This window comes from Chiroxiphia lanceolata, chromosome 5 (assembly GCF_009829145.1).
Source record: "Chiroxiphia lanceolata isolate bChiLan1 chromosome 5, bChiLan1.pri, whole genome shotgun sequence".
Classification (NCBI taxonomy): domain Eukaryota; kingdom Metazoa; phylum Chordata; class Aves; order Passeriformes; family Pipridae; genus Chiroxiphia; species Chiroxiphia lanceolata.
In genome coordinates this window covers 48,987,831-49,001,989 of record NC_045641.1, presented here as the reverse complement: position 1 = coordinate 49,001,989, position 14,159 = coordinate 48,987,831, and the positions used below count along the sequence as shown (strand labels likewise).

The 14,159-nt window shown below is 45.2% G+C and overlaps 1 protein-coding gene across 1 annotated transcript in view; it reads right to left on the bottom strand.

Annotated features, from left to right (window-relative positions):
- The window catches only part of FAM234B (family with sequence similarity 234 member B), a 21,136-nt gene extending 6,977 nt beyond the window's left edge, over positions 1-14,159 (bottom strand). The window contains exons 1-8 of the mRNA XM_032688659.1: positions 14,083-14,159; positions 7,845-8,237; positions 6,819-6,917; positions 4,834-5,022; positions 3,220-3,350; positions 2,399-2,546; positions 1,929-2,070; positions 1,152-1,295 (exon numbers count right to left, since the gene is read on the bottom strand). Coding sequence (XP_032544550.1) covers positions 1,152-1,295; positions 1,929-2,070; positions 2,399-2,546; positions 3,220-3,350; positions 4,834-5,022; positions 6,819-6,917; positions 7,845-8,237; positions 14,083-14,119 — 1,283 coding nt within the window. The 5' untranslated portion in view covers positions 14,120-14,159. The remainder of the gene's footprint in view (positions 1-1,151; positions 1,296-1,928; positions 2,071-2,398; positions 2,547-3,219; positions 3,351-4,833; positions 5,023-6,818; positions 6,918-7,844; positions 8,238-14,082) is intronic.

The window sequence follows — 14,159 nt, the reverse complement described above, 5'->3', positions numbered from 1 at the left end:
TGCTTGAGCAGGTAGGTGGTTTAAGCAGAGGAGCCTTCCAGAGGAGCCTTCCAACCTTAATGATACTAGTAAAGAAGTTTTCAACCCTTCTTGATTTATACTCATAAAAATTTTCCAATGTATTAGTGGGTCCACTGAGAAATTTCTTGTATATAACTGATTCTATGGCATCTGTGAAGTGGCTTTGCTTAGTCAGTACACACTTACCCTTTAAACCAGACTCCACACACATCCAGAAACCTGCAGATTCTGGGCCCCAAACAGTTTTAGTCCATTTCCTTTCCCCATAGCGTGATCAACTAGCCATAAGCCACTCTTAAACTTGTTGCTTATGTCGCCTATCAGCCCTCAAGAATGTGGACACTACCTGAATATCAAACATAGTTGAACATAGATTTTTTTTTCTTAATGAAGTTCTAATGCCTTCTTCCTATTTATGCTCTTGACAGTCAGGTAACACTCAGCTGAGAGCTGCTTTCTTTATTCTAGATAGCAGTGCAAATAATTTGTTTCCCACATAATTTCCCTCAATTGTGCCCAACTGCCCTTTGCAAATATTTAATCCTGGGCAAGCTGAAATTGCTGGTTATTATCAAGCCACAGGATCTGGAAAATTACTTAATTTCCATGTGTGATATTAGAGAATGAGCAGTATTATTTCAAGGTTTACATTTAATACAGATGGTGTGCTGATTGCCAACAGAGTGCTCATTTTCAACTTTCAAGGAACATTAAGATCCCTGGGCCATCCTCAGACATCTTCTCTAAATACTTAACGTCACTAATGTAACTGCTCCTCTCTACTGAGCTGGGATGTGGCAGCCCTGGACAGCAGACGGGCTGAATCACACATCAGTAATCTCCTGAATTCCAATGCCACATCGTTCCCATGACATCAGTGTTGGGTACCTGAATCGAGCCCCTTATTTGTGATCACTCACAAGCACACAGCTCAAGTTTCCAGTCTTCTTGTTCCTTGCTCCCCCTGCCTTCCTCACTTGATAAACGATGCACACCTCCAGTTCTTAGATTCCTCTGCAGACTTGGAGGATTCCTGTCAATTGCTTTCTAAGCAGGACATGTGTTTACAACTAGAAGGCAGGAAAAGGTACAGGAAGAAATAGGACAGAAAAACATTCCCAGTAAGTAACCTGCTGATATTCCGCAGCTCCAGGGTCCAGCGGGGCTCCAGGTCCTGTCCCCCCAGTAGAATCAAGCCCTCTTTGGTTGTGATGAGCAGGTTGCTGCAGTTTGTGTCAGGTGTCTTCATTGTCTGCAGGAAGTCAACACCTCCACTGGGACAAATGGAAAGCAGAGAGGAAACCAAGGCTTGTATCTGCACATCTCAGCACGAGCTGCCTGTCCACATAGCAATTCATCTTACTTAAGATTTGAACTATTCTTGGAGAAGTCTATCTTTTCCTCAGTGATGGGTGTTCCTCAGTTAAGTGAGCTTAATTCAAGTGTGGGGCCTTCTGAACATTATGATTTACTATAAACAGCATAGAGTTTGTGAGTTCACATTTGTTCCCACCCTTTGTTCCTATCCAGGCTGACCTGCACCAGAATTTGGCAGTAAAGAACAAGCTGAGAAATTCAGGTCCACACAGGCTGAGCTTCCCAAAGAGACTCCATTAGCTGGGAGCACCTTTTTTTTTCCCTTCAGCTACACTTATAGGATTGAAGAAAGGAACAAGGAGCAGGAGAAGCTAAGGAGTCCCTTTTATCATACTCTGCTCTTCTTTTGATAGGACAACCACAGGACAGGGGGGAAATGATCAGTTCCTGACAGTATTCCCCCGTTATCAACTGGACAATGAACAGAAGGACAGTACTGAAGTAGAAGGGACCATTTCTAGGAGCACTAAGAAGCGCCTACCCTCCCATTCCTCTCCCAGAAGGAGCAAGATGACAAATCCATCTTCTACCTGTAAATGTCAATGAGCTCTGACAGGTTGACAGATCTGCGCTTTTCCCACTCTGGCTCCTCCTGCTGCAGCATTGCAGGAAAACTGTCCCGGTTTCTGGCTTGAGTAAAGATATCCTTCAGGGCAACTGCTTGAACATTACCTGCCAGGAAGAGTAAAGATGAAGAGCCCTGACTGTAAAAGCTAACCTAGTAGAACAGGGGGTGATTGGGACCACTGCAGTTGTCATAGAAGGCAACAAAATGCCCAGAGCTGGAACCTCCCTGGCATGATGTGCCTTTTGGGAAACTTCAAGGTATTCCAGGCTAACAGGTATTGGTGTTCCCGTACTTTTCCACACCATGGCAGTGAGACTTATTCCTATGCCCTCCTAGCTTGTACAGCAGAAGGTATGGTAGAAATATCCAAGGCACAGTGACCATTTTAGATAAAAACTAATGTTTTCTCAGTAAGGTGAAGGCGCATCTTACCAAAACCAAACAGGATGTAGATGGCTCCCCGGCTGGTGATGTGGACTTGGGGGCCAATCACTTTCCCTTCTCCATTGGTGCTGTACTTCACAGGCCCACCCAAAGCAGTCCCAGTCTTTCCTGATACCAAGAGGAAAAACATATCAGGCTGCAAAGAGAGAGATGTAGAGGTTTTTATCAGTGCTTTCATGCACCTATGCACTGAATCTTCCCCCAACCCCACAGCATGAAGCTCCACTGAATTTTTTCCCTCTCAACAAGGTCTAGCTAGCGTTCACTTTCTCTTTGCTCAGTCTGGTTTCCTGGACATCTTACATTCAGGTTTTTCTCTCGATATAAATGCATCAAATATGGAAGGGACTTAAAAAACCTGAGCTCCTCTAACAACATCAATGTTAGAATCGTGGGGAGGAATGAGCATAAAGAAAATGTGCATCTGAATTAATCACACAAGTATTTTTCTTTCTTTTGGGTAAACTAAATGCTCCTTTCTCCAGAGATCCATCCCTACACTGCTGCTAAACACTCACTTCAAACCACGCATTCATTGAACAGAAACAGATAATTCTCAAATCTCAGTCAGGGATAAATAATGACCCTTCTGTTCATTCCCAGCTGTCAAGAAATGCATGTAGTGTCACTACTATTGTTAAATCTAACTGCTCTGACCTATTGGAAGAAAAAAGTGTGCTTTTCAGCAAAGAAATGAAAATTAGGGGCTCTTGCAGCTCCTGTTACAGTCCTTCCACATCAGGCTCCCTGTTCTTCCTCCAGATAGATAGTCAAGGTCTCTCCAAACCTTGAGTAGGGATATGCTGTACCTGTATCTCTTTGAGAGCCAGAACAACAATATCCCTAATCCCATCTCCATCTACATCTGGAAGAGTTGCAGCCGGTGCAGCCAGGATCCCACTTGAAAGGTGGATAGAGTTCAGCGTCCAGATGGTCTTGCCTGCAGTAAGAACAGGAGGGGAAAGAGACCTGCAGCACTTGTGGAAACAAAGGGCATCCCTAGAAGGTTGCACAAAACCTTCTTGAAGGAGGCAGCAAGAGAGCTTATTTCCCATATTCTCTGAGAAGAGGAAAGACAAATCTACAAACTGGGGCAAGCTGCAGTGGGAAGCAATATTCTTCTCCCAGCATTTCTTCAGATTGTCTTTGAGTCAGGCCTCAAGTCCTGCTGTGCATCCTTCTTAGCATCTCTCTAGAAAGACCCGAGCCCTAAACAATTCCCGAAATATCAGAGAATATTTCAGGGGCAATTTTGGAAGGAGAACCTAAATGAGAGTGCTGCTCTGCAGGACAGCAGTTGTTTGCCTCAGCCAGCAGTAAAGGCTAGGTAGATGCGAGGAAAGGGAACAGATGGGCAGTTCTGATATTCAAAGTGCAAATCTGTGTCTCAGTTAAATTCCCAGCAGCAAATTACCATTCCAGTATGGCAAGCTCACTCCACCTCAGGGTGAAAGCATGTTAGCAGACATGATGTCAAATGGCTCAGCAGTCCAGCATGGACCCAGCTGGAAACTCAGGAAAACCAGATTTGCAAACTTGCAAATAAACACCCCTAGAAAAGGGCAAAAATAAAATTCAATGCTTTTACTTTTCCATCAGTCTTTTGCTAACACTTCTGCTTTTTCAATCTTAAAAATGCTTTTCTGCTGCTGCTTCTCTGTAGGATAGGGTTTGACCCTGCATGACAAACTAAAGGCCAAACCTGTACATTAATAACATTAACTACTGCTGGTAAAGGAGACAGCTCATGGTCCTGACCGTGCAAACACTGTACAAGTAATCTGGTCCCTAAAAGCATTTGAAAGGTAGATGCCACTGCTCATTGACTGGATCTATCACTTAAACCCAAGGTTTCTTATATGTCTCCATTCTCTGTTCAGATTCGAAAAACATTCCTATACCTACCTATTTCTGCCAGTGAATTCATGTGGTAGAACAAACAGCAATCAGAGAATGAAGATGCACATGATCCAGTGATTAAAAATGCAATATTCATTCACATCTAATCAATTCTTCTATGGTCCTAATTTCTCTGTATGATTTCCTGGCTGTTGTGCATATCCTTATATAACTTACCCAAGAACGTTGTTGAGCTTTGTAGTGCTGAGAGGTAAGTGATGGCTTGTACTAACAGCTCAATGCTGATGAGAACAGACTTTACATATTCTTTATGACATGGGAATGCTACAGGGTAAGACTAACCCTTTGAAATATTCTGAGATGGCAGGAGGAAGATGTTGCCACAGAGCTACTACGGTTTGGACTCCCTTATCACATGTAACTAAAAACTCATTAGTGTTTTGATTTCTTCCTGTATGCCACTAAGTAACAACCACCATGATGTGCCGAAACATGTTTATTGGTCCTCTAAAGAAAACAAAAAAGCAGTAGCATATTTCTAATATGCTGGCAGTCGACTGTACCTGTGGGGGCGCTGAGAAGGCTGAGGAATTTTGATGTTCCTGTAACAAGGCAGACAGGCTCTGCAGATGCCCCAAGTGATAGCCCATTGCACTGCACACTCCGGGTGTCCTCTGGAAGCTGGATGGACCATAAGGTGCTGCCATTCATACCAGAAAGTGCCACCACAGTTACAGAGGGTCTAGAGACACCTAGAAGAGGCAGGAAAGAGAGAGTGTAATCCTTTGGTATCAGAGGCTGTGACCATGCTGCCTTTGGTCCGTGTGTTTGGTTCCAGCGCTAGCTCCTGGAGCTGAGTGCCTCAAAACAGCCAAATCCACACTGCCTGAAAGCAAAGGTCAAACCTCACCCCATGGTTGAGTCTTTCTGCCTGCAGAAACTAGCAGTAATCTCCAGACAAGCTGGGTTGCCAGTTAACAGTGCAGCTCACAGCTTTTCTGTGTACAAGCTGGAGAAACAGCTAACAAGTCATAGCTTACTCCATCCGGTACCTATCCCAAGCTTATCTCTACTTGACACTGTGTGAATGCTCTGAGCACAAGCCACAGGTGGGTTGATGTCCAGCTATGTGGCTTTAGGATTGTGATGTGCTTATACCTGTTTTAGCATTTGGTTTTTGTCCTTCAGCATAGCTATAGCCCAGGAGGCAATGAGGTATGACTAGTTCCACTGAGAGCATGCTGAGAACTGCACATACATATATCTGTAATGAAAGATAAATACAATGCAATGGCAAAAATACTGAATGCAAGGACAACCTACATGAACTGAATGCCGCCTTTATGCCAACAGTATCTCCGTCTCTCACTTATTTTTTAAATTACTTTACAGTTTTCTTTCTGTTCCTAGGTTTTCTTTCTATAGGACTTGCTGTGAAATACCAAGGGCCTTGCTTGTGCCATGGAGAAAGGCATTTTCCCGATCTTCTAACAATATTTTTATGACCCTACTCTTTGAAGAGCCATGGCATTTTGCTCCCCTAAGAATTTTCAGATTCAGCTAATATCAGGCAATGGGCAGACACAGTGTATCAGACAGCTGGTAACCTCCAGGACTTCAGAAGCCCAGTGCAATAGGATATCACTGGACTTGGCAGCCCCTGTGTAACAGTGGCCAGTATCAGCAGGCTGCTGCTATGTTACCTGAGGGGTGTGAGGATTAAAAGAGAAAGCAAAGCAGCCAGGAGGAGGAAGCAGGGTGATACCTGCTAAACAGCCAGGAATCGCAGCTTCCCCATCATCAGTCTATTATCTGTGAATTGACAATGATTTGGAGCCTGGCAAGTGTATGGACTGACCTAAAAAAAGGGCAGAAAAATTAAGGTGTTTCCTGCAACACTGACCTACAGCTGCTCTAAAAAAAATCTGTACTGCTCCCTGTTGGCAAGCCACTCTTTAGTTCAGAAGAACTAGATCACTCCTACAGTCAGCTTGGCCACCACTGTTCCTTTTGCCAACTACCCTTGGTAATGACCAGGACACGGGACCACTGATCAGGAAAGAGTCAAGACCCTACCACTGAATCTCATTTGTGACCTCCATCAAGCCGTTTCCCTTCTCTGTGCTTCCACTTCTGTGCCTTTAAAATGGAAGCAGTTGGACCAAGCTCTTTTGTGAAAGAGTTTGAGATAACAAGGTGGGAAAAAATACACCTTATTTCCATTTGCTATTTGTGCAGCAGTGCTTTCTGATCATTCTATCTCTGTTCCCAAGTCAAGTGTGCACAAATCCAGGACAAAAAGATGAAACTGCCCCGAAATAAAGGCAAGCAGATGATGTTGACCCAAAAGGTATGGGAGCACAGGCTTGCAATGAAAATTATAAGCGTGACCAACCATGGGCACAGTACACCAGCAATTTTTAAGGAACTCTGAAAAGAGCGGTGCAGTGGATTTGCAGCAGCAGGAACTCCTCCAGCATAAGACAAACATACAAAGGTCCATACTGACACATAAAAATTAGGACTGGAAAGGAGGTGTGGTGCTTACCCATGACACTGGCATTCATCAAGGCAGTGAAGACAATGAGGATGTCAGGGAGCCCATCGCCGTTCACATCACACAGTTCCAGCGGAGATAATACGCCACCTGCAACAGTTACAGAGAATCACTGCACTGTTGTCAAAAAAGGCCACCTGGTTCATTTTCCACACTGGGAGAGGAGGGCTGGTCCAGAAAAGAGGTTCATGGACAGTCAAGCCTCACAAAGTCTGCTAGGGAACCACCAATGCCAGGCAGCTCACACTGCATGGAAAGGCAGACATGTAGCATCTGGGTCAAAAAAGGAAAAATGGAGGAGCTAACAGAAAAAGAGTTATGTTTCCCACTTCAATTTCTGAGGTGATGTAGGAGCTACGTATCTTATGAAAGGCTTAGATTTGGAAGCTGGGGCAGAAAGCAAGGAGGGAGAGACATATCTAGACTTGGTAGAAGTTAGTTCACAAACCACTGTTACTTTACTGAAGAAGTCAGAATGGGAGATAGTTTGGAAATGTTATCAGTGGCCTGTACAGGATAACAAAAGGTCTCAAATGTTGATTTATGGATTCAAGCAGGATAAAAAGACAATTAAATAAGGTTAAACTAGTTAGAAGACACAAAGACTTCTATCCCTCTCCACCCAAACACACTCACACACTTCAGTGTAGAGGTGCTGGTAAAATCCAGGTTGTAGAAAGGGAGGCACTGTATTTTAAAGAGGGCTGGGCCATCCCCATCTGGAACAGAACACACCATCCAGACAAAAAGGCAGGATGGGGGAAGAGTCAAAATAATTTTTGGTGTTGGTAGAAATAAAATTTTGTGGCACTATTATCTACTGATGCCAGATTTCACAGGCTTCAGCTTGAAGAGTAAGCAGGACATGCCCACCTGTCTATTATCTCAGAGCATCTGTAGTGATAAGGAAGGGTCTCTGCTGTGACCTGGCTCTGCCAGATAGGTCTCTCCCACTGATACTCAGCCTGGGAACTGCCACCTCCCCCACGCCAGACGCCATTCCTGGGGCTTCCTCACCTGCTCCCTGACCTAGGTTGCGGTTCCAGGTGTTATGCAAGTCTCTAGGGGGACAGGGAATTAGAAACGCACACACCAACACCAGAATCATCGAGATCACCACAGTGAGCAAAAAGATTGCTGTGCGCAGGTACGGCATGAGGGAGGGAGCAGCCTTCTGCTCCAAACTCCCAGCTGTCTCTGCAGGATAACCCTCAGGCGCACTCTCTGACGTGTGCTGCTTTGTCATCCCAACCTCCACATCAGAATCAGGGTCCTGTATCTCTTCAGGGGGGCTCTTCCCATTCTTGACCCCCCCATTCTTCTGGATGTTGAGTACAAGGTCATCTTCACTTTCATCACTGTCAGCCTGAGTGAGGGGATCATATTCCCCAAGGTCTGGGCTCTTCTTTCCTGAGAAAAGAGATGGAGAGAGAAAATAAAGCATAAGTTCCTCACTTTTTCAGGATCTCAGTGGAGAAAAGGTTGCAGTGGAAAGTGATACCGAAGGGATGACAGAGCAGTCCGCATTTTACATGGATCCAAGTAAGAAGTGTGAGGGAAAAGACAGGGTCTCTCTATGTTTCAGAGTAGCAGCTGCAGGAAAAAAGGTGCTTTCAGTTTACTTCCCTCAGATAAATGTATATATATAATATCAATATACCTGTATACACACACACACACATATGTGTATATATACGGAATTCATGGCTGATCTAATTCTAATACTTTCCTGATTGGTGATGAGATACACGAACACGAGTACCTAAAGAACATGAGTACCTAAACTGCAGCATTGTCTTAACTTCAGGGTCTGAACTGCTTTAGCATCTGCCAGCCTCTAATCCCAACACAGCCCCTCTTCACTTGTAGTCTATGTTCTCTGAGGGGGCCTCCCTCTGTAACTCATTTTTCACTTCCTCCTCCTGCCTGGTCCAAGCAGCACTGCTGTCTTCCAGTGTGCCACATCTCCTGTCCTGTTTCATGAGGGATAAAAGGGATAGAGCACTGGGTATGGTTTCTTTGAAGTGCTGGTAAAAATATGTATCGACTCCCTGAAAATGAGGGGAAAGTGATTTTGCCCTTTTGGGCCAGTAACATGCTGGTGTCTGGAGGAATCAGGCTGCCCCTCTAAGACACCTGCTTCTCTGTACGGCTCAGCTCTGCAAGAGAGAATGCTCCAGCCCCTGCAGTAGGCAACCACAGCGCACCTGCTCTGTTCCTGATCCCAGCAGAGCCAACAGCTTGTACTTGGCCTGGCTGAGATAGATAACAGTATTGATCCCTTCAGGTGGTGGTAAAAGAAAGCAGCTTAGCTTTAGGTGTCTCCTCCACAGATGCCTGGCACATGGACGACTTCTCCCCTGAGTCCTAGACAGCCACAGGGAGCGTGGTGAGGGCAGGTACAGAGTCCAGTCATACACAGCGGCATAAACCCAGCGCCATCTGTTTATGAGGACAGGCAAGATCACGCAGACTTGCTGCCCTGAGCTACGAGTGGAGGGTCACGTCTCAGGGAGCTGCCCTGTGCCACCAGGCTGGGCATGGAGCCATGGCTACTGCTCCAATGATTGCAGAGTCTCAGAATATTTCTCTCTCTCTCTCCTGTTCCAAGGTGGGACTTTGCTATCCCAGATATCTGCCTCATTTCCCTTTGCTTAAAGCTGATCTGAGACAGGAACTAACTTGCAGCGAAGATGCCTGAAGTGATACATGCAAGGTATAAATAATAACCAAAAATATACACACTGTAACCTCTCTCTGACACTAAGATGACTGGAAGGCTTTATAGAGCAGAAATGTAAGGACTTTCATGATTATTCTTCTTGAATAAGGTAATATACCTTACTTCTGGTTTTCTTGTTAGACAGACTGAACAGTTACAGATGTACTGTAGTATCTAGTTAGTGCAACACACTCATTTTGCATAATCTAGAATGTATTTTGAAGCACGTGTATCTCAGTTCTTTCTCATTTCTCACCCCACAAAAGGACCTTTGCTTCCCCTTCCTGTACCACTTATAAATGGTATTCAGTGTCAGTTTTAGGATTTAAGAAAAACTGTCAATCTCACTAAAAGTCAAATGCTCCATACTAAATGGAACAGCCAGGACAACCCACCTACACTGAACAGAAGGAAGCAAAAATATCCAACAAGATCACATGTCTAAGTTAGACTCTTCGTTTTGAACTAGGGGCTTCTACAAAAGACTCACGTCAAAATAATCTGGTGCACATACATACTCCAGAAATCTGTTCCTTGTAGAGGCAGCACACCCAGCCAAAAAATACTGCATTCCTGTGGTTCGGTCTGGTCTGACACACCGCATTGTTTCACACAAGTCTGCTCTAAACAGGTGTTCAAAGTGTGGGCTTTTCAGGAAGTCTGGATAATCTGGGCTCCATCTTGAGAGTGCACATAAGGCCACTGACCTCGGTGGCACACAGGTCTCTGCTCAGGGATTGCAGCATAAATTTCACAGATGTCTATACAGTAGGTTGTGCTGACAGTGACTGAAAGACTACTCAGTGAAAACAAAAAATTCCAGAGAGGTCTTGCTGCCAGGATATTTGCAGCTTCTTACTACAGATCCAGATGTGCCAGTTCAAGCCAGGTCAGAATAGTATGAAAAACAAATGTGGCTGGCCCTGCAGTAAATGGTATTCAGCCTGAGAAGTCAAAGTTGGACGGTTACGTTAACTAGACTGCTCCTGATTTTGGAAACTGGTGAGCTTTGAGTAAAACAACTCATACCATACTTACACTGCACATATACAGTGATTTGGTAAATTATTTTAACTCCAGACAGGCAACCCAGAAGACTGAAACCTGCTGTTCACCCTTGGAGCAACTAAAAGCATTGGTAACAATGAACTTTATCTAGAACAGTTCTGTACTGGATCTTTAGGAGACAGAAAGGACCTCAAAACTATGGCTCACCCACTCCTGGAATGGCAGGGATTGAGACCATTGACAATGGTGTCAAGCACAGACAATCTGTAATAGGAACACCTGTCCTGCTGAGAACCATTGATCATCCGCTATAAAACAGCTACAACACAGTAATGACAGCTTTTGATGATCCACATAAGAAAGAATCTACTGAATTATAGGAGAACTATACAACAGGATGCTGATAAGTCTTAATTCATGTCTAAGCCTGACTAGGAATCAGAAACTGGCACTCGTTCACCCTACCTTTCCTCAAAAGGTTATCTAGCACTCCCACAAGGCACAACCACTCAATAATAAAATGCCCTGCTGATTTTTTAAGGCAAAAGGAGGGAAGACGCTGCCCTTTAACAACGGTTGTTGGAGCACTCACCTAGCACGTGTAAAACACAACTGTAAATCTAATCTCAGAGGCTTCAAACGCTTATCTCCCACTGTTCAGAGAGAACCCTACCAACCAACCTCTAGGTGTTTTGGGAATGCATATGGAGAGCTGGCAGGGACGTGCTCAGCCCAGACTCCCAAGGCTGTCCTGTGGTGCAGAGAACACATAACTCATGATTCACCTGGCTGGAGAGAGACCAGAAGGAACATGACTCTTCATCCAAATTTTAGATCACTTGCTGTGGGAAAATGGGATATCACACCTGGCTTCCCTTAATCACTCCCAAATGATTTTTCAACAGAAAAGCATAGATAAACATAAAACCCAGTAAAGGATATGAGAAAACAGGGGCAGTCTCACATCATTTAGGGAACTACAATTTATTTGTAAGTGCTCCAGAAGTCAAGTTCTTCCCTTTCTGGTCAACAACAAGGCTCAGGCTGGGGGAAAAACGTTTGTCCATTAAGAGAAAGCTAAAACTGCCTCTGTTGCAAGCGATCACCTGTCAGAAAATACATGCAGTTTTCAGGTTTCCATCGTGGAAGCAGATATGCTAAGATCTGAGCCAGTTTCTTGGTCAAACTCTCACCATATCTCCTGAAACAATAATCACTGTGTAGCCTTCACGATAAATTAGACTCTGTACTAAAGCAAGCAGCAGTTCTGTGGCCTTATGTATGTACCAGATCTGTATAACTGACACTTTGTTATCTGTCTTTTCCATAGTGACTGTATATAAACCTTGCATCCACTTTGCAGTTACGGAGTTAGTATCAGCTAAGTCAGTTTTCCCTACTGCTCTGTGTTCCCTCCCTCCTAGAGGTATAGTGAATAAAGCACCTTCTGTTCTGACCTGCTGTAAATTGTATTCCATTTTTTCCATGGCACCAGTGATAAAAGAGAGGTTCCCATTCAGTGGCCTGTGGTTACAACCAGAGGCTTGTGGTCTGTGGCTAAGTTACTGGTCACATCACTCCGAATTTTCTTTTTTTTTTTTTTTTTTAAGCCACTGGAAGAAAAGGCAAAAACTGAAGATGGAGGTTTTCAAAGGCAGAACAGACAGAAAATGCCCCAAACTTATCAACTTTCAAGTGGAGTAAGTTTCTAAACTGCACTTTACGACTCTGAAAATCCCCTGTGTATTTGCCTAATGCTATTTTTGCACAGGCAGCTCTTGCAACTATTGCAATAGAAGAATGAGACCCCTCAATGAAGAATATGTGAATCATGTTATCGTGATTTCAAAAGGAGGCATCTGTGAGGTGATCTGTGTTGAAATTAGGTCCCACTCATAATGAAATATTCATTTCTAGAGCTGATGGCTTGAAAGATATTAACTGTAATCTTTTTTTTTCTGGTTTTGACTGACTGGAAAGGCTTTTCTTTGCACTCACTCTGGAGTGAATGAGTAGATTTTTGGAGTGCAATTCTCAGTGCACTATTCCAATGATGACTGGTTCTAGTATCCTTTGTACTCACTTCATGTTCTGTTTATTTTTCTGGCAGTTGGCAGGCACCAGTCAGCAGGTACTGCAGACATATCTCCCAGTGCACAGGGAGATAAGTCGCTACATACTGATTTTTAATTAATTTAATGAGATGCAGCAGGAAAAACAGATATAGCAGTAGGCTTTCTGCTTTCTCATTGCTGTTGGAAGCTGCATTGTTCAAGAATAAAACACACAAAAAGGGTATGATTTCTGCAATCTAACCTAAGGACTGATGCAAGAAGCTTTTTCTTAAGGGCAAGTGCAAGGTCTGTTGTGATCTTTCCAAAGCAGTGTCTCCTAACAACAGATATCAAATAGATCATTCTGGTTCTAAAGGTAACAGAAGTGTACTTTTATTGCACAGTTCCCCGCTGGTCTCGTCCTAATGAACACATTTATACCCACCAGTTTGCCCTTTTCCTAAACAAACTTCAGGTAAAATGCATTCCTTCCCATTTAGACATATATATATATATATAACCAGGAAGAAACCGATTTTCAAACAAAATATCTTTGAATGAGATCTAACAGGCAGCACATACACTAAAAGTAATGACTCCTGGTATGGGTTACTAAAAGATGGCAGGAAAGACCTTGAAGACATAACTTCATGGACCAAGGGAAGAAGAAAGTATCATTGGTCCACTGAGTGCAGCTTCACAGACTGGAGCACTGCAGGACCACAGTGGTGTGTAGTGCCAGGGAGGAGCCCACCCCAGCAGCACACAACTGGGCCCTGTCTCTGCCCCATGGCTGTCCCAGAGGCCAGACACAGTTAGGAAGGGCAACGAGGTACTTTTCCATCGAAGTTAATGCAGCCAGGTGCATTGGCAACGTCTCCATTCAATCTAAAAGCAACTAGTTTGCTCAAGATCTGGTTTCACAAGGTATTTTAATTCCCCTTTAATCTCCTCGCTGAAGAGAACGGCTGTTGGACTGCTGCTCACCGCACACAATAGTCCCTTATGCTTGTATGTCCTTTCATCTCGCTGAAGATCTCTGGCTCGAAGGTGCAGAGGCGGCAGGCAGGCTTTAAACATTTACCTGGCTAATTGCAGTGGCACTCACCGAACTCCTGCCCTGGCTACTGCGGGCAAAACCCGGCAGGAGCGTGTCCGAGAGGGACTAGCTCTGTCTTTCCTCCCGCGCAGCCCCCTCACCGGGCCGCGGCCCAGGCCCCCCGCCGTCACACACGACTCCTCCAGCGCCCCGCGCCGCTGCCCCGTCCCCTGCGGCCCCGCTCCGCTCGGCCCGCGCCCCGGGGCCGAGACCCGCACCGCCACATCACCATGGCAACGCGCCCCGCCGCCCCAGCCAGCGCCACCCGCGCCTCTCGGCCCAGGGCGCCACCCCGGGCGCGGCTGCCCGGCCCTGCCCGGTCCTGCCCGGTCGGCGCTGCTTCCCTCCCTGCCGCGGGCGCGGAGCCCTTACCCGGCAGCTTCAGCGCCCGGGACAGCACCGTAGCCATGCTTGAGAGAGCAGTGCGCGTGCGCGTCTCCCGCCCCGCG